This window comes from Chaetodon trifascialis, chromosome 16 (assembly GCF_039877785.1).
Source record: "Chaetodon trifascialis isolate fChaTrf1 chromosome 16, fChaTrf1.hap1, whole genome shotgun sequence".
In the NCBI taxonomy this organism is placed as follows: Eukaryota; Metazoa; Chordata; class Actinopteri; order Chaetodontiformes; family Chaetodontidae; genus Chaetodon; species Chaetodon trifascialis.
The window spans coordinates 5743749-5763742 of NC_092071.1; the positions used below are offsets into that span (position 1 = coordinate 5743749).

The 19994-nt window shown below is 41.2% G+C and overlaps 2 protein-coding genes across 2 annotated transcripts; both read right to left on the reverse strand.

Annotated features, from left to right (window-relative positions):
• Positions 1–749: 749 nt before the first annotated feature.
• On the reverse strand, positions 750–1685 carry LOC139344981 (odorant receptor 131-2-like). The gene has a single exon (XM_070983426.1). It carries the CDS (start codon positions 1683–1685, stop codon positions 750–752), a length of 936 nt encoding a protein of 311 aa, XP_070839527.1.
• Positions 1686–4248: 2563 nt separating this feature from the next.
• On the reverse strand, positions 4249–5244 carry LOC139344983 (odorant receptor 131-2-like). The gene has a single exon (XM_070983427.1). The coding sequence runs from the start codon at positions 5242–5244 to the stop codon at positions 4249–4251; it is 996 nt and encodes a 331-aa protein (XP_070839528.1).
• Positions 5245–19994: the final 14750 nt, after the last annotated feature.

Sequence of the window (19994 nt, forward strand, 5' to 3'; positions counted from 1 at the left end):
CCACAGTTGGGGGCTGCCTCTTATCTCCTCCAGGCAGATGAGCAGTGGTGAAAGCTCTGGTAAAAGTAAAAGTCATGAATACAAGAGTGAGTACTTCACTTCCTTAAAAGTACAAAAGTATTAGTATTAACTTTTACGTAGCGTGTCAAAGTCAGTGGCCCATGTCAAGTCCTCAGTAGGTTAAGAATTATCAGGTCTTATCTTAACCTGTAACATGATTTATTTGTTCATTATGTTTTGTGTTATTAATCTGACGTGCCCTCTTCGCTGTGTATATTCTCCTGCTTTTTTGTGCTTCAATCACTCAATCGCATGCCAGTGTCTTTTATTTCATTATCAAAACACAAACCTAGATTTACTTTTATCATGAAAGTAATGCGTTTACTGCATATGCTCTCATATTCCCTGAAATTCAAAAGTCTGAGGAATTTGCCATACTACGATACATAAGAGGAGTTGAAAACACACCACAATTTTTAGGATAAAATTCAAAGTGAAATAACAGCAATTTGAACAAATCATTGTGATTAACAGCATTTCTTGGTAGTCAGAGTGATGATTTTGACAGGTTTCTTTATTTAGTTTCAAGAAATACTGACAAACTTTCAAGTTTTCACTTTCTCACTGTTTTCTGCTCTCTTATGAGTGCTGTATATGCTGATTAATGAAGGCCATTCAGGGGACAACAGGACAGCAAATAAATAGACACATTGATTTATTCTATATTCCATGTATTTTATGGCCTATTATCAATGACATAAATAGCATAAATAGCATAAATTGTATGTAAGGATTGGTCTGATAGTCTGGTCTCTGAGTCCATAGATGAGAGCACTCAGACATCTGGGAAGAATGATAATTAGCAGATAGAAAACATTCTGGATACGCACAAGTACTATCCTCGTAACAATTCTTGAGAGAAATAAAAGGACTGGGTTGTGTATAGTTGAGCAGAGACTGAGGCACAGCTGCACCAGATGCAGCAGCAGTGTGCTACGAGCCTTACGGGCTGAAGCTTTGTCTGTGGAGGCTGACCTGGCTGCTACCATCACACCAATATATGAAGAAGTGACTGCTACACCAGCTGATGCAAACAGAAAACCAGTGTAGGCTTTGTCATAAAGATCAGACACTGGCCCAAGAAACATGACAAGTGTATTACAAAAATCTGTCATTTTTAGGCTCTCCAGGTCTTCAAATGGAAAATCTAACAATAAAAGAACTCGAGTGAGCACATTTAGTGAACAAAATGCCCAAACCATAATGATAGCTACTGCTGTGTTTCTGATGGTGATGATGGTAGCGTGTCTCAGTGGGTAGCACACAGCCACATATCTCTCCAGAGACATCACCACCAGTGTTAGAGGAGAAACTTCATTTGTTAGATTAGCAAGCATAACAAGAAATCCACAGACAGGATATGTCAACATTATTCTAGAAACAGACAGTAAATACAGTAGCTGACTCAGCGCCATCTGCACAGTGTCTGCAAAAATTAGGTTATACAGAAGAACATAACGTGAGGTCTCACGAAACACCAGTGTACTCCTCAGGATGAACAACATGGTGCCATTAATGAAGAAGAAGATGCAGCATGGTAAGCTAGACAGAGTGGAAAGCATCACTCTCTCCGAAAACCTCAGTCCAACAGTGATGTTGATCTGAGATTGAGTTGCATAGGACATCTCAAAGAAGTGTTTAAGAGAGTATTAAATTATAAATGTTACTGGAGCACAAAAGCACAATAAATCTCTTTCCGTTTGAATCCTGAGACAATGAATAGAAATGAAAAATATCTTTTACGCAAGTATGCCTGTTGAGTCACATCCAAATCCCCAAATCCTCCACGTACATTATCCCTGTGCAGATAATAAGCAGCTTAGAGTATGTGCTTGTTGTCCACGTGAGCTGAGCTGATCTGCATTGTCTGCCCGCCCTCTCTTACTATATATCAGCTTTGCCCTGCACTATGTCCATGTGACATCACAGAAGTCAGCATGGTTAACATGAAAATAGCACAGCATTAGTATACAATCCAGATTCCAAAAAAGTTGGGACACGGTGTAAAACATAAATTAAACAGAATGTCGTAATTTGCTTTTTGACATACACATAATTGAAAATAGCACAAAGACAATATGTTTAATGTTTTACCTCATCGGCTTCATTGATTTTTGTAAATATCTGCTTATTCTGAATTTGATGCAGCAACACGTTTCAAACATGTTGGGACAGGAGCAACTAAAGACCTGGAAAGATGTGGAATGCTCCAAGAACACCTGTTTGGAACATTCCACAGGTAAACATGTTCACTGGTAACAGTTGGTCGTGTCATGATCGGGTACGAAAGGGGCATCCTGGAAAGAAGTGGCGACCTTCATTACTTGGTGATTGAATCCTGTTTTTATTTGCATTTTACACAATCATTGTTGTATAATTATGAGGAATGAAAGGAATGAATGTGGAATTATGAAGAATGTGGTTTTACTTTTCTTGTTATTTTTATTCAAATTGTATAAATTGTGAATGAATTGTGTGTTTTATGAGCACAAACTATGACTGCAGCACACTTAAATTTTGGATTAGACTCACCAGTTTCTTTACTTTTAATGCAATGATTACATGTGGCAGGAGGCCATCCTGCAAGACTCACAGTCGACAAAGCTGCCATGCAAGGCGCTGTCCATGAAGCAACTTCTGGTTCAATGTTCTGGACCACGGACACTGATGTGTAGAGAGGAGGAGCCAGGGGACAAGACGCTCTACCACCTAAGCCAAAGCTCGTTGGTTCAGGCATCTGATCAGGATGCCTCCCGAACTGCTCTCTGTGCATGTTTTCTAGACAGGTCCAACTGGGCAGAGAATACCCAGATGAGCTGTTGGATAAGCAAACATATTTGCATTCTTGAGCCTGTCATTATCAAACACAGCCACAATAGAGATATGCATGTTACTGTTGTCTATATTTCTGCATGTAGGGAAAAGCAAGAATTTTATTTTATTTTCAAGTACTAATTTAAGATTCATATGGGCATATTGCATTGCATTAAGGACAGACGTTATTTCTCAGTGGACTTTAAATTTACAATCACTCATGGAGGAGCCCATATCAAGAACTGGGCCTTGCAGTACATACCCGGGATCAGTTCAAATGTGCCCTCTCAACTTCCACACGCTAATATTAGTTTGATAAACAGCTGCTGAATTAGTTAAAGGGACTCACAGGACAACAGAGGATAATCTCTGTGAGAGGCAAGAATTGAGTGTATTTTCCTTGCCTGCCCTGGTTTGATATTTTGTTGAGTATCATCAGGCAGCTGGACCTCAAACTGTTTGTGTCATCTGAATTCATGTTATTTTGTGTCTGTGGTTAGATAAAGGTTGGTTTTAGATGCAGTGAATGATGTGAAAGGCTGGTGTACCTCTGATGGGGCCTGCCTGTGCTTGCCGGGCTCTTATCACCAGACAAGATGGGCAGATGAGTGAAGCGGAGGGTCAAGCTGCATTTTGTATGTCAAATCATCTATTAATCAATTGAAATAACCCATTACACTAATGGACAATATGATTTTAAACCATTTAATGATTATACAACAAGCCTGTCAGTATGTAATCAAAATGAACATATGTTTATGCTCACACTTCAGTTCCTTTCATATTTTTCCAGTTTTAGCTATCCAATAAATGTATAAAATGCCCCCCTACCAAAGCATTTGACCCACAGCAATATATGTTAGACGTTACAACTAAGCATTTTGGGAGGAGAAGATGAAATAAAAGCAGCTTAAAAAAAAATGACATTCTTTTTAAATCTAACACTTGATGTTGTCAGAATTATAATATTTTAAAGGTCCAGTGTGTAGAATTTAAGGGGATTTACTGGCAGAAATGTAATCTAATAGCTATGCTTTCATTAGTGTATAATCGCCTGAAAATAAGAATTACTGTCTTTGTTACCTTAAAATGATCTTTATATATCTGCTGAGGGAGCAGGTCCTCTTCCTTTGAGTGTGCCATGTTGCATCAAAATGTTTCTACAGTGGCCCAGGATGGACAAACCAAACACTGGCTATAGAGAGCACCTTTCATATAAGGGAGGGTGATCAATGTTCAGTTGATTAAATCCTACACGCTGGTCAATTAACAGGATTCTTAGAGTGAATTTCAAGCAATACTGACATTTGTTGTTTTCAAAATGATGACACTGTTTTCAATTTCTGTCTTTCTCAGTCACTACAGATATGGTTACTAATGAAGACCTCCTTCAATAGTTGATAAGCTTTTCTTCTCAGCCTTGGCTGGGACGACTGCTGTCAGTCGACAGCACAGATGGTACATGAGGACTGGTCTGATGGTCTGATCTCTGATGCCGTAAATGAGAGAACTCAGACATCTGGGGAAGATGAAAACACACACATACAAAATATTCTGAGCTCGCACAAGTACTATCCTTGTTACAGTTCTCGACAGAGCTATGAGTATTGGGCTGTAAAAGGTTGAGCAGAGGCTGAGGCCCAGCTGCACCAGATGGAGCAGCAGTGTGTTACGAGCCTTATGAGCTGATGCTTTGTCTGTGGAGGCTGACCTGGCTGCCACCATCACACCAATATATGAGGAAATGACTGCTAGACCAGCTGATACAAACAGAAAACCAGTGTAGGCTTTGTCATAGAGAGCTGACTTTGGCCCAAGAAACATAGCTACATTAGAACAAAAATCTTTCATCTGCAGGCTGTGCAGCTCCTCAAATGGAAACTCTAACAGTAAAAGAACTCGAGTCAGGACATTGAGTGAACTGAAGGCCCAAACCGCAATAATAGCCACCCCTGTGTTTCTGATAGTGATGATGGTAGCGTGCCTCAGTGGGTAACAAACAGCCACATATCTCTCCAGAGACATCACTACCAGTGTTAGAGGAGAGATCTGACTTGTGAGATCACCAAGCATGTTGAGAACACCACAAACAGGATATGTCAGCATTGTTCTAGAAGTAGCAATTATGTACATCAACTGGCTCAGTGCCATCTGTACAGTGTCTGCAAAAAGGAGGTTATACAGAAGAATGTAACGAGAGGTCTCACGAAACACCAGTTTACTCCGTAAGGTAAATAACATGGTTCCATTAATGAAGAGAAACATGCAGCATGGTGCTGTAGTCAGAGTGGAGAATAACACTCTTTCCAGTAAACCCTGATACTGCTGTTCAACAGTGACATTTGTTGGAGATTGATTTGTGTATGACATTTCAGAGAAGCAATTAAGAATTTGACCTATTGACGTCACTGAAAAACTAATGCACAATAACTAACACATAATGCATTTCTTCCAGTTTGCATTCCAGTAAACAAAAACCATGCAAAGTTCATGCAAAATCAAAAGTCATGCAGATAGACTTTCCTTCTGTAGACAGTCAGCAGGTTCGAGTCTGTTCCTGTGTCAATGTGAGCAGATCTGGTCTGCAGGGTTTGCCTACCAACAAATACTGTATATGAGCTCTGTCCTCACACCCATTTCACGTGACACCATCACATGTCTGCATTATAGACAAGTTTATTATTTCCTGGTACCCTGGTCATGTCATGTCAGCCATAGTTCACAAAACAGAAGAGCATTTATGTCCAATTTGATGGAATTAGAACAGAGAGACAGCTCTTTTGGGACCTAGTCTGAGCAAAACTCTGCACAACTAATATTCCACAGCAGAAGTATCAGTAATGTGCTAGTGAGGTCCCATGAACAGCCCTTTGAGTGGCTTGTGCTATGCTTTGGCACCATCTGCTTGCTACACTATGTTGTGCAAGAGGCACCCAAATCACATGCAGAACCCCCTAAACTGGCTCCTTTCTGCACACAGGGGTGAACTGCATGAGGTCTGTCTGAGGGTCTGTTATGGCTCTGAGGCCATACTGTGGTCCTTGAGTTGTTATGATGGTGGTCTTAAAGCAGGCTGGCACATGGCATGTCTGTTCATGTCCCTCTCCAGGATAGAGAGAGTAATCATTGTGGTAAGGGAAGAAGGGGCCTCTGAGGTGGGCAGTGGAGTATTGGTCCAGGTTAGAGCTGGTGGCCCAGCTAAAGCTAAATCAAGAGCTTTGCCTTCAAGCAAAGTTTCCTGATGGTCCAGTTCAGCACTTGTATTATACAGCCACTCAATCTCATGCTCCGTTTTACCATCACTCCTCAGTCAGAACAAAATACTGATACAAAACCCGGCGCAATCCACCATTGTACCACAGATGTATCATGGACTCAGACCTGGAGACGCCACTTCTCCTCCTAACTTCTACATTGTAAGTATACACTGAAAACCCTTCCATTGTGCGCCGATGATCATGCAGTCCTGACACCTTGTCACTGAGAAGCTTTATGACTACCTCAGTGACCTCTGTCTGAGAGATGGACAAGCTTTTCTTCTGTCTTCAACCCAACAACTCTGGCTTCAGGAGCTCTACAATGTGTTCCCTCAACCGTCCACTCATATGCGCAGCCAGGGTCAATAGTTCTCCTCTCCTTCCTTAGTCATGCAGCATTTTGCCAGTTTGAGAACAAACAAATGGGTTTCTCTGTGGCTGTCCCAAACTCTTCCCACACACTCATCTTTTCACTTAAATGAAGGCCATAGGTGCTGTACAGTTGGTCATGCTCTGTTCAGCAAGACCATGAAGCAGCTATTTAATATTAGCTAATACCCCCCTGCGAAGCATATTGGCAAACAGGGAGAATGAACAGGCATTGGCGATGAGATGTTACTCTGTTGTAGCCCAAGTTTAGATTCAGAAGACACCTTGATTTTTAACTGAAAATCTTGTCTAGTGCAGCTTGAAATGGGTTAGCACAGTTTTGAACTAACAAGTTTCAGGTTCAGACATTGGTGAATGAAGTTAAGTTTTCTCTGTTTACTTTGGACTTGCTTCAACTTGTTGAACTTTGCCATCATGGCATCCTCAGAGGCTCACGTCATCCCCTCTCCAAGAAGATTCATGATAAACACCCACAGGAATTATTAACAATGTCAATATTTACTGAAAACATTAACAGGTTTGAATATTTAATGTGTCTAAATGAGTTATCAGGAGATTGGGTCAGATGGGAGGGATTTCTCACCTCGGAGTGTTTTCAGCGTCTGAAAAACAACACTACCACAACAACATTTACTCTGAGATTTAGCCAGAGGCTCCTGCCAATTAAGGAAACATGTCCCAGAACACAAGGTCCAGTGACTCCAATCTTGAAAAAAAAGATACATGGTCAGAAGTGAAATTTACTGTTGACACATTTGGTTTTTTTTGGTTGGGAAAAACATTAATTTTATTTTTCAAGATATAATTCAAAAGATTTTTGGGGGTGATTGAAGTGCAGAGTTTTTTTAAGCCAGTATCCACTGGTCATTTGAGGATCTGCATCTTAAGACAGTTCAATGGTGGTTTCAACACTCATCTATAGTTGATATGCCGCTTATCCCTTTCGGGGTCGCGGGGGGGGCCGGGGCCTATCTCGGCCGGAGGCTGTCAACGGGAGGCGGGGTACACCCCCAAGTAGTGGTCATCTGTTGTGTGAGCAATTTTACAGTCACCAATTAACTTAATGAGCATGTTTTTGGTCTGTGGGAGGAAGCCGGAGTGCCCGGAGAGAACCCACGCATGCATGGGAAGAACATGCAAACTTCACACAGAAAGGCCTGACCCGGGAATCGAACCGCCGACCTTCTTGCTGTGAGGCACACGCACTACCTGCTGCGCCACTGTGCAGCCCTTTATAGTTGATATATATCATTAGTTGATATATATCATTATTTTCTTCTCTCTTTTTTTTTGTAGAAGTGTGTGTGTGTGTGTGTGTGTGTGTGTGTGTGTGTGTGTGTGTGTGTGTGTGTGTGTGTGTGTGTCAATGTCTGTTTGGAACTTGAAAATCAAAGATAAAAAGAAAAGATACAAAAATTCTAATCTCAATGACAAACAAATTAAAAATAAAGCAATAAACTGTCACATGAAAACGTTGTCACAAAAATGACAATAACCAACATAAAGCTCCAAGTTCTGAGCAGACACATAACAACCACTATTATACAGACACTAATGTTACAAAGAAACCTTTGAGTTTTGGAAAATAAACCAACAAACTTAACAAACTTAACAGAATTTACACAGTCACATTGTGGGGACTCACTTTAATTCCAACATCTTGACATAAATCATTCAATTTTAGGGTGAGAACTAGGGTTAGGGTCAGGTTAGGGTTAGGCAAGTAGTGGTCATCTGTTGTGTGAGACGTGCAAGCAGGAAAAATGCGTCTGATAAAGCTTGTAAGCAAAATTCGTGTCCAAACCTTTGACTTATGAGGAAGTTCAGACTATTGAGCCATGAAGATTATTTATGATTTATTATAGATCGTCTCAATTTCTTAGTTATGCTTGTTTTGGTAACTTGTTTCGACTGGATTTGTGTTTAGTGAAGAAGAAAAGAAAGCTCAGAGGAGCCATACACATCTATCTTTGTGACCTTGTTTTGTTTTGTATCTCGACTAGCTGGGAGGGGATTATCAATTAAAAACCTATGCAGCCATTGTTAAATTCATCAACACTGTACCATATTCAGGTCTAAATATGCTTTACATTACTTAAAGTAAAGTAAAGTATACCGATCTATGAACTACTGTGTGTGCAAACAGGGACAATGAACAGTCTAAGGTAGTAGCAACAGAGATCGGTCTCACTTAAGGCTTGGATGGCAGTTTTCGTGTTAATTTTTTTATACAAAAGTCTTCTGAAGGGCAGCTTGAAATGTGAAACATTATCTACAAATACATGAAGGTTTTTAAGCTTCATAATTATTTCCGAATTCTGACATTTAAGACTCAAGTTAACTTTTGGGATAGACGTTGAAGTTTTCTCCATTAACTTTGTCCATGCTGAACTTTGCCATACTTTGTCTCCACAAAGTTACACATCATCCCCTCTCCATTAAGATTACTGATAAACACCCAGGTGGCATTAATTATGTCATTATTAACTGAAGACTTGATGAGTAAGGCATTGAATATTTAATGTCTCTAAATGAGTTATCGGGGGATTAGTTCAGATGTGGGGATTTCTCTCTGTGATACCTCTGAGTATTTCATCAAACTGAAAACAATATTTCCATAACAACAATAACGTCTCATTAAATGCCTCATTACTTGGAAAAGTTAGCCGAAGTCCAACTTTTACTGACTTATATCTAATGCTGTTTTCTGTTGTGTTTTGGTCAAAGATGTTTCAGTACAAATATACAAAACATCATGAAAAATCTAGTGGTATACATTTTTAAGACTGTAGGTACAACAACACATGGCCAATGCTCACAAGCTAGCAAGTGCTTTGTTGATCAGCAGTCACTGTGGTAATGATGTACAGAGAAGACAGTGGGACAGTGGGAAAAGTACAGATGACGCCATGAACGCTGTCAGTGTTAACCACTGCTAACCAGCAGAATCCACTGGACACGGCTGAGTCACATCCCGGCCTGCAATGTGGCTGCTGAAGCTCTTTCACGTAAACACAGACATGTCTTGCTGTCTTGATATAAATGATAGTCGTAGTCATTATCTATGCTGTTAAATGACACCATGTGGTGCATCTAGCACAGTGCAGTTAGAGTGACATTAATTATTGCTTTAATAAATGTCGGATCCACCATTCAATTGCCATATCACAGTAATATGAGCGTACAGTCACTGTGGGGTCACCAAGACACTTTGCCTCTGACAGGGATTTTACAGGGACCAGCAGAGGGATATGGAAGACGACTGTCCAGCTGCCGCAGTTGCACTGCACCTAAGGGCCCCATAGACAGATCCCATGCCCAGTTCCAACAATTTCCAGTGGGGTGCCCCATGGAGAGATTAGGAAGTGATATCTTTGGGAGAGAGGGGTAACTGCTAGATCTTCACTGTCATGGACAGGGATTACAAAGAGTGGCCTGGGGTATGCGGCCTGCCCAAACAGGAGTGGAGACCACAGTGGACACATCAACAAAAGTACAGTATAAGTACCAGGTACTCCTGTCTACTTACTAAGATTCTACAGCAGAAGTATCAGTAATGTGCTAGTGAGGTCCCATGAACAGCCCTTTGAGTGGCTTGTGCTATGCTTTGGCACCATCTGCTTGCTGTACAATGTTGTGCAGGGGGCACCCAAATCACATGCAGAACCTCTTAAACTGGCTCCTTTCTGCACACAGGGGTGAACTGCATGAGGTCTGTCTGAGGGTCTGTTATGGCTCTGAGGCGGGACAACACAAGATGCTCATTACCACAGCGGTCAAGGTGACTAGTCTGAAGTCATTAAATCCTGTGGTCCTTGAGTTTTTAGTCTTGAAGCAGGCTGGCACATGGCATGTCTGTTCATGTCCCTCTCCAGGATAGAGAGAGTAATCATTGTGGTAAGGGAAGAAGGGGCCTCTGAGGTGGGCAGTTGAGTACTGGCCCAGGTTAGAGCTGGTGGCCCAGCTAAAGCTAAATCAAGAGCTTTACCTTCAAGCAAAGTTTCCTGATGGTCCAGTTCAGCACTTGTATTATACAGCCGCTCAATCTCATGCTCCGTTTTACCATCACTCCTGAGTCAGAACAAAATACTGATACAAAACCCGGCGCAATCCACCATTGTACCATAGATGTATCATGGACTCAGACCTGGAGGCGCCACTTCTCCTCCTAACTTCTACATTGTAAGTATACACTGAAAACCCTTCCATTGAGCGCCGATGATCATGCAGTCCCGACACCTTGTCACTGAGAAGCTCTATGACTACCTCAGTGACCTCTGTCTGAGAGATGGACAAGCTTTTCTTCTGTCTTCAACCCAACAACTCTGGCTTCAGGAGTTCTACAATGTGTTTCCTCAACCGTCCACTCATATGCGCAGCCAGGGTCAATAGTTCTCCTCTCCTTCCTTAGTCATGCAGCATTTTGCCAGTTTGAGAACAAACAAATGGGTTTCTCTGTGGCTGTCCCAAACTCTTCCCACACACTCATCTTTTCACTTAAATGAAGGCCATAGGTGCTGTACAGTTGGTCATGCTCTGTTCAGCAAGACCATGAAGTAGCTATTTAATATTAGCTAATACCCCCCTGCGAAGCATATTGGCAAACAGGGAGAATGAACAGGCATTGGCGATGAGATGTTACTCTGTTGTAGCCCAAGTTTAGATTCAGAAGACACCTTGATTTTTACCTAAAAATCTCGTCTAGTGCAGCTTGAAATGGGTTAGCACAGTTTTGAACTAACAAGTTTCAGGTTCAGACATTGGTGAATGAAGTTAAGTTTTCTCTGTTTACTTTGGACTTGCTTCAACTTGTTGAACTTTGCCATCATGGCATCCTCAGAGGCTCACGTCATCCCCTCTCCAAGAAGATTCATGATAAACACCCACAGGAATTATTAACAATGTCAATATTTACTGAAAACATTAACAGGTTTGAATATTTAATGTGTCTAAATGAGTTATCAGGAGATTAGGTCAGATGGGAGGGATTTCTCACCTCGGAGTGTTTTCAGCGTCTGAAAAACAACACTACCACAACAACATTTACTCTGAGATTTAGCCAGAGGCTCCTGCCAATTAAGGAAACATGTCCCAGAACACAAGGTCCAGTGACTCCAATCTTGAAAAAAAAGATACATGGTCAGAAGTGAAATTTACTGTTGACACATTTGGTTTTTTTTGGTTGGGAAAAACATTAATTTTATTTTTCAAGATATAATTCAAAAGATTTTTGGGGGTGATTGAAGTGCAGAGTTTTTTTAAGCCAGTATCCACTGGTCATTTGAGGATCTGCATCTTAAGACAGTTCAATGGTGGTTTCAACACTCATCTATAGTTGATATGCCGCTTATCCCTTTCGGGGTCGCGGGGGGGGCCGGGGCCTATCTCGGCCGGAGGCTGTCAACGGGAGGCGGGGTACACCCTGGACTGGTCACCAGTCGATCACAGGGCAACATTCACACTCACACTCACACCTAGGGGCAATTTTACAGTCACCAATTAACTTAATGAGCATGTTTTTGGTCTGTGGGAGGAAGCCGGAGTGCCCGGAGAGAACCCACGCATGCATGGGAAGAACATGCAAACTTCACACAGAAAGGCCTGACCCGGGAATCGAACCGCCGACCTTCTTGCTGTGAGGCACACGCACTACCTGCTGCGCCACTGTGCAGCCCTTTATAGTTGATATATATCATTATTTTCTTCTCTCTTTTTTTTTTGTAGAAGTGTGTGTGTGTGTGTGTGTGTGTGTGTGTGTGTGTGTGTGTGTGTGTGTGTGTGTGTGTGTGTGTGTGTGTCAATGTCTGTTTGGAACTTGAAAATCAAAGATAAAAAGAAAAGATACAAAAATTTTAATCTCAATGACAAACAAATTAAAAATAAAGCAATAAACTGTCACATGAAAACGTTGTCACAAAAATGACAATAACCAACATAAAGCTCCAAGTTCTGAGCAGACACATAACAACCACTATTATACAGACACTAATGTTACAAAGAAACCTTTGAGTTTTGGAAAATAAACCAACAAACTTAACAAACTTAACAGAATTTACACAGTCACATTGTGGGGACTCACTTTAATTCCAACATCTTGACATAAATCATTCAATTTTAGGGTGAGAACTAGGGTTAGGGTCAGGTTAGGGTTAGGCAAGTAGTGGTCATCTGTTGTGTGAGACGTGCAAGCAGGAAAAATGCGTCTGATAAAGCTTGCAAGCAAAATTCGTGTCCAAACCTTTGACTTGTGAGGAAGTTCAGACTATTGAGCCATGAAGATTATTTATGATTTATTATAGATCGTCTCAATTTCTTAGTTATGCTTGTTTTGGTAACTTGTTTTGACTGGATTTGTGTTTAGTGAAGAAGAAAAGAAAGCTCAGAAGAGCCATACACATCTATCTTTGTGACCTTGTTTTGTTTTGTATCTCGACTAGCTGGGAGGGGATTATCAATTAAAAACCTATGCAGCCATTGTTAAATTCATCAATGCTGTACCATATTCAGGTCTAAATATGCTTTACATTACTTAAAGTAAAGTAAAGTATACCGATCTATGAACTACTGTGTGTGCAAACAGGGACAATGAACAGTCTAAGGTAGTGGCAACAGAGATCGGTCTCACTTAAGGCTTGGATGGCAGTTTTCATGTTAATTTTTTTATACAAAAGTCTTCTGAAGGGCAGCTTGAAATGTGAAACATTATCTACAAATACATGAAGGTTTTTAAGCTTCATAATTATTTCCGAATTCTGACATTTAAGACTCAAGTTAACTTTTGGGATAGACATTGAAGTTTTCTCCATTAACTTTGTCCATGCTGAACTTTGCCATACTTTGTCTCCACAAAGTTACACATCATCCCCTCTCCATTAAGATTACTGATAAACACCCAGGTGGCATTAATTATGTCATTATTTACTGAAAACTTGATGAGTAAGGTATTGAATATTTAATGTCTCTAAATGAGTTATCAGGGGATTAGGTCAGATGTGGAGATTTCTCTCTGTGATACCTCTGAGTATTTCATCAAACTGAAAACAATATTTCCATAACAACAATAATGTCTCATTAAATGCCTCATTACTTGGAAAAGTTAGCCGAAGTCCAACTTTTACTGACTTATATCTAATGCTGTTTTCTGTTGTGTTTTGGTCAAAGATGTTTCAGTACAAATATACAAAACATCATGAAAAATCTAGTGGTATACATTTTTAAGACTGTAGGTACAACAACACATGGCCAATGCTCACAAGCTAGCAAGTGCTTTGTTGATCAGCAGTCACTGTGGTAATGATGTACAGAGAAGACAGTGGGACAGTGGGAAAAGTACAGATGACGCCATGAACGCTGTCAGTGTTAACCACTGCTAACCAGCAAAATCCACTGGACACGGCTGAGTCACATCCCGGCCTGCAATGTGGCTGCTGAAGCTCTTTCACGTAAACACAGACATGTCTTGCTGTCTTGATATAAATGATAGTCGTAGTCATTATCTATGCTGTTAAATGACACCACGTGGTGCATCTAGCACAGTGCAGTTAGAGTGACATTAATTATTGCTTTAATAAATGTCGGATCCACCATTCAATTGCCATATCACAGTAATATGAGCGTACAGTCACTGTGGGGTCACCAAGACACTTTGCCTCTGACAGGGATTTTACAGGGACCAGCAGAGGGATATGGAAGACGACTGTCCAGCTGCCGCAGTTGCACTGCACCTAAGGGCCCCATAGACAGATCCCATGCCCAGTTCCAACAATTTCCAGTGGGGTGCCCCATGGAGAGAGTAGGAAGTGATATCTTTGGGAGAGAGGGGTAACTGCTAGATCTTCACTGTCATGGACAGGGATTACAAAGAGTGGCCTGGGGTATGCGGCCTGCCCAAACAGGAGTGGAGACCACAGTGGACACATCAACAAAAGTACAGTATAAGTACCAGGTACTCCTGTCTACTTACTAAGATTCTACAGCAGAAGTATCAGTAATGTGCTAGTGAGGTCCCATGAACAGCCCTTTGAGTGGCTTGTGCTATGCTTTGGCACCATCTGCTTGCTGTACAATGTTGTGCAGGGGGCACCCAAATCACATGCAGAACCTCTTAAACTGGCTCCTTTCTGCACACAGGGGTGAACTGCATGAGGTCTGTCTGAGGGTCTGTTATGGCTCTGAGGCGGGACAACACAAGATGCTCATTACCACGGCGGTCAAGGTGACTAGTCTGAAGTCATTAAATCCTGTGGTCCTTGAGTTTTTAGTCTTGAAGCAGGCTGGCACATGGCATGTCTGTTCATGTCCCTCTCCAGGATAGAGAGAGTAATCATTGTGGTAAGGGAAGAAGGGGCCTCTGAGGTGGGCAGTTGAGTACTGGCCCAGGTTAGAGCTGGTGGCCCAGCTAAAGCTAAATCAAGAGCTTTGCCTTCAAGCAAAGTTTCCTGATGGTCCAGTTCAGCACTTGTATTATACAGCCGCTCAATCTCATGCTCCGTTTTACCATCACTCCTGAGTCAGAACAAAATACTGATACAAAACCCGGCGCAATCCACCATTGTACCACAGATGTATCATGGACTCAGACCTGGAGGCGCCACTTCTCCTCCTAACTTCTACATTGTAAGTATACACTGAAAACCCTTCCATTGAGCGCCGATGATCATGCAGTCCTGACACCTTGTCACTGAGAAGCTCTATGACTACCTCAGTGACCTCTGTCTGAGAGATGGACAAGCTTTTCTTCTGTCTTCAACCCAACAACTCTGGCTTCAGGAGTTCTACAATGTGTTTCCTCAACCGTCCACTCATATGCGCAGCCAGGGTCAATAGTTCTCCTCTCCTTCCTTAGTCATGCAGCATTTTGCCAGTTTGAGAACAAACAAATGGGTTTCTCTGTGGCTGTCCCAAACTCTTCCCACACACTCATCTTTTCACTTAAATGAAGGCCATAGGTGCTGTACAGTTGGTCATGCTCTGTTCAGCAAGACCATGAAGTAGCTATTTAATATTAGCTAATACCCCCCTGCGAAGCATATTGGCAAACAGGGAGAATGAACAGGCATTGGCGATGAGATGTTACTCTGTTGTAGCCCAAGTTTAGATTCAGAAGACACCTTGATTTTTACCTAAAAATCTCGTCTAGTGCAGCTTGAAATGGGTTAGCACAGTTTTGAACTAACAAGTTTCAGGTTCAGACATTGGTGAATGAAGTTAAGTTTTCTCTGTTTACTTTGGACTTGCTTCAACTTGTTGAACTTTGCCATCATGGCATCCTCAGAGGCTCACGTCATCCCTTCTCCAAGAAGATTCATGATAAACACCCACAGGAATTATTAACAATGTCAATATTTACTGAAAACATTAACAGGTTTGAATATTTAATGTGTCTAAATGAGTTATCAGGAGATTGGGTCGGATGGGAGGGATTTCTCACCTCAGAGTGTTTTCAGCATCTGAAAAACAACACTACCACAACAACATTTACTCTGAGATTTAGCCAGAGGCTCCTGCCAATTAAGGAAACATGTCCCAGAACACAAGGACCAGTGACTCCAATCTTGAAAAAAAAGATACATGGTTACTGTTGACACATTTGTTTTTTGGTTGGGAAAAACATTAATTTTATTTTTCAAGATATAATTCAAAAGATATTTAGACCTGAATATGGTACAATGTTGATGAATTTAACAATGGCTGCATAGGTTTTTAATTGATAATCCCCTCCCAGCTAGTCGAGATACAAAACAAAACAAGGTCACAAAGATAGATGTGTATGGCTCCTCTGAGCTTTCTTATCTTCTTCACTAAACACAAATCCAGTCGAAACAAGTTACCAAAACAAGCATAACTAAGAAATTGAGACGATCTATAATAAATCATAAATAATCTTCATGATTGAAGTGCAGAGTTTTTTTAAGCCAGTATCCACTGGTCATTTGAGGATCTGCATCTTAAGACAGTTCAATGGTGGTTTCAACACTCATCTATAGTTGAATCCATCCATTTTCTATGCCGCTTATCCCTTTCGGGGTCGCGGGGGGGGCCGGAGTGTATCTCGGCCGGAGGCTGTCAACGGGAGGCGGGGTACACCCTGGACCGGTCACCAGTCGATCACAGGGCAACATTCACACTCACACTCACACCTAGGGGCAATTTTACAGTCACCAATTAACTTAATGAGCATGTTTTTGGTCTGTGGGAGGAAGCCGGAGTGCCACGCATGCATGGGAAGAACATGCAAACTTCACACAGAAGGGCCTGACCCGGGAATCGAACCGCCGACCTTCTTGCTGTGAGGCACACGCACTACCTGCTGCGCCACTGTGCAGCCCTTTATAGTTGATATATATCAGTATTTTCTTCTCTCTTTTTTTTGTAGAAGTGTGTGTGTGTGTGTGTGTGTGTGTGTGTGTGTGTGTGTGTGTGTGTGTGTGTCAATGTCTGTTTGGAACTTGAAAATCAAAGATAAAAAGAAAAGATACAAAAATTTTAATCTCAGTGACAAACAAATTAAAAATAAAGCAATAAACTGTCACATGAAAACGTTGTCACAAAAATGACAATAACCAACATAAAGCTCCAAGTTCTGAGCAGACACATAACAACCACTATTATACAGACACTAATGTTACAAAGAAACCTTTGAGTTTTGGAAAATAAACCAACAAACTGAACAAACTTAACAGAATTTACACAGTCACATTGTGGGGACTCACCTTAATTCCAACATCTTGACATAAATCATTCAATTTTAGGGTGAAAACTTGGGTTAGGGTCAGGTTAGGGTTAGGCAAGTAGTGGTCATCTGTTGTGTGAGACGTGCAAGCAGGAAAAATGCGTCTGATAAAGCTTGCAAGCAAAATTCTTGTCCAAACCTTTGACTTATGAGGAAGTTCAGACTATTGAGCCATGAAGATTATTTATGATTTATTATAGATTGTCTCAATTTCTTAGTTATGCTTGTTTTGGTAACTTGTTTCGACTGGATCTGTGTTTAGTGAAGAAGATAAGAAAGCTCAGAGGAGCCATACACATCTATCTTTGTGACCTTGTTTTGTTGTGTATCTCGACTAGCTGGGAGGGGATTATCAATTAAAAACCTATGCAGCCATCGTTAAATTCATCAATGCTGTACCATATTCAGGTCTAAATATGCTTTACATTACTTAAAGTAAAGTAAAGTAAAGTATACCGATCTATGAACTACTGTGTGTACAAACAGGGACAATGAACAGTCTAAGGTAGTGGCAACAGAGATCGGTCTCACTTAAGGCTTGGGTGGCAGTTTTCGTGTTAATTTTTTTATACAAAAGTCTTCTGAAGGGCAGCTTGAAATGTGAAACATTATCTACAAATACATGAAGGTTTTTAAGCTTCATAATTATTTCCGAATTCTGACATTTAAGACTCATGCTGAACTTTGCCATACTTTGTCTCCACAAAGTTACACATCATCCCCTCTCCATTAAGATTACTGATAAACACCCAGGTGGCATTAATTATGTCATTATTTACTGAAAACTTGATGAGTAAGGTATTGAATATTTAATGTCTCTAAATGAGTTATCAGGGGATTAGGTCAGATGTGGGGATTTCTCTCTGTGATACCTCTGAGTATTTCATCAAACTGAAAACAATATTTCCATAACAACAATAATGTCTCATTAAATGCCTCATTACTTGGAAAAGTTAGCCGAAGTCCAACTTTTACTGACTTATATCTAATGCTGTTTTCTGTTGTGTTTTGGTCAAAGATGTTTCAGTACAAATACACAAAACATCATGAAAAATCTAGTGGTATACATTTTTAAGATTGTAGGTACAGCAACACATGGCCAATGCTCACAAGCTAGCAAGTGCTTTGTTGATCAGCAGTCACTGTGGTAATGATATACAGAGAAGACAGTGGGACAGTGGGAAAAGTACAGATGACGCCATGAACGCTGTCAGTGTTAACCACTGCTAACCAGCAGAATCCATTGGACACGGCTGAGTCACATCCCGGCCTGCAATGTGGCTGCTGGAGCTCTTTCATTTAAACACAGACATGTCTTGCTGTCTTGATAAAAATGATAGTCGTAGTCATGATCTATGCTGTTAAATGACACCACGTGGTGCATCTAGCACAGTGCAGTTAGAGTGACATTAATTATTGCTTTAATAAATGTCAGATCCACCATTCAATTGCCATATCACAGTAATATGAGCGTACAGTCACTGTGGGGTCACCAAGACACTCTGCTTCTGACAGGAGTTTTACAGGGACCAGCAGAGGGATATGGAAGATTGTCCAGCTGCTGCAGTTGCACTGCACCTAAGGGCCCCATAGACAGATCCCACGCCCAGTTCCAACAATGTTGCCACTGTTCCACCGCGCCACCAGTGAGTTGGAAGTGATATCTTTGGGGGAGAGGGGTAACTGCTAGATCTTCACTGTCATGGACAGGGATTACAAAGAGTGGCCTGGGGTATGCGGCCTGCCCAAACAGGAGTGGAGACCACAGTGGACACATGGGCGGAGGGAATACCAGCAGATTTGGGCCACCCATAGTCATTCACACTGACCATGGCAGGAAGTGCCATGTGTTTGCTGCCATGCATGATGGACCAGTTGTAAGATTCTATGTCCAATGGTCCACATGTCAGCCCTTTACCCTTCCCCAGACTGGGTGACATGCTGGATGAGGATGAAAAACACGAATATGAAATTTAATAAGAAGTATGTACAAATACCTTTGAATATTCTCTAGTTTTGAATATGTCATATAGAGAATTGTAGAAATTAATTTGTAGTTATTATTATAAACCAACAGTCCCACAAGCAAGAAACAGTATACTAGAGCAAAACAGTGCATATAATACATAATATAATACACACTGTGGGAGCCAAATGTGTTAAGTGTCATAAGATTTGTGTGTTAATCACTGTTGTGAACACGGGATGTCGCTGTAATACCAGCCTATGCTCTCACCTACAAAAGTAGGAGGAAATCTGTTGACGTCAGGTGTTGAACCTGGAAGGGCAAATGGTTTTTGACCGCTGTGGCGCGGAGGGATTACTGTGAAGCTGTGTGTTTGGTCTTCCATATCTTACATGATCAGTGCAAAGGAAAGCAATAAAAGTATTGTCATGCTGCAACAAGAGCTGCCTGTGGATTCTTGAAGAAGCAACACAGTCACGGTATCTCAAAGCGAAGCGCGTCGACCAGCTCACGCCGGGGTAAGACACCTCAGTGGCTAGTAATAGGCTAGCTCCTTCACACACAGACACTTACCTTTCATTCAGACATGTAACTGACACCATACAGACCAGACACTCAAAGTACATTATATACAAAGTTATACATGTTCACAATAATGCACCATTCATAATAATAGTTGGACTGGTCTTGCCACAGTATATCAGCTAAACTGTATCATATTAAGTAAGTCATATATTTTCCAAAGTTTTTTTTATTGCAACCAAAAGCAAATTGT

Coding starts and splice junctions, on each gene's coding strand:
- LOC139344981 (XM_070983426.1), bottom strand. CDS start 1,685: ATGTCCTATGCAACTCAATCTCAGATCAACATCACTGTTGGACTGAGG.
- LOC139344983 (XM_070983427.1), bottom strand. CDS start 5,244: ATGTCATACACAAATCAATCTCCAACAAATGTCACTGTTGAACAGCAG.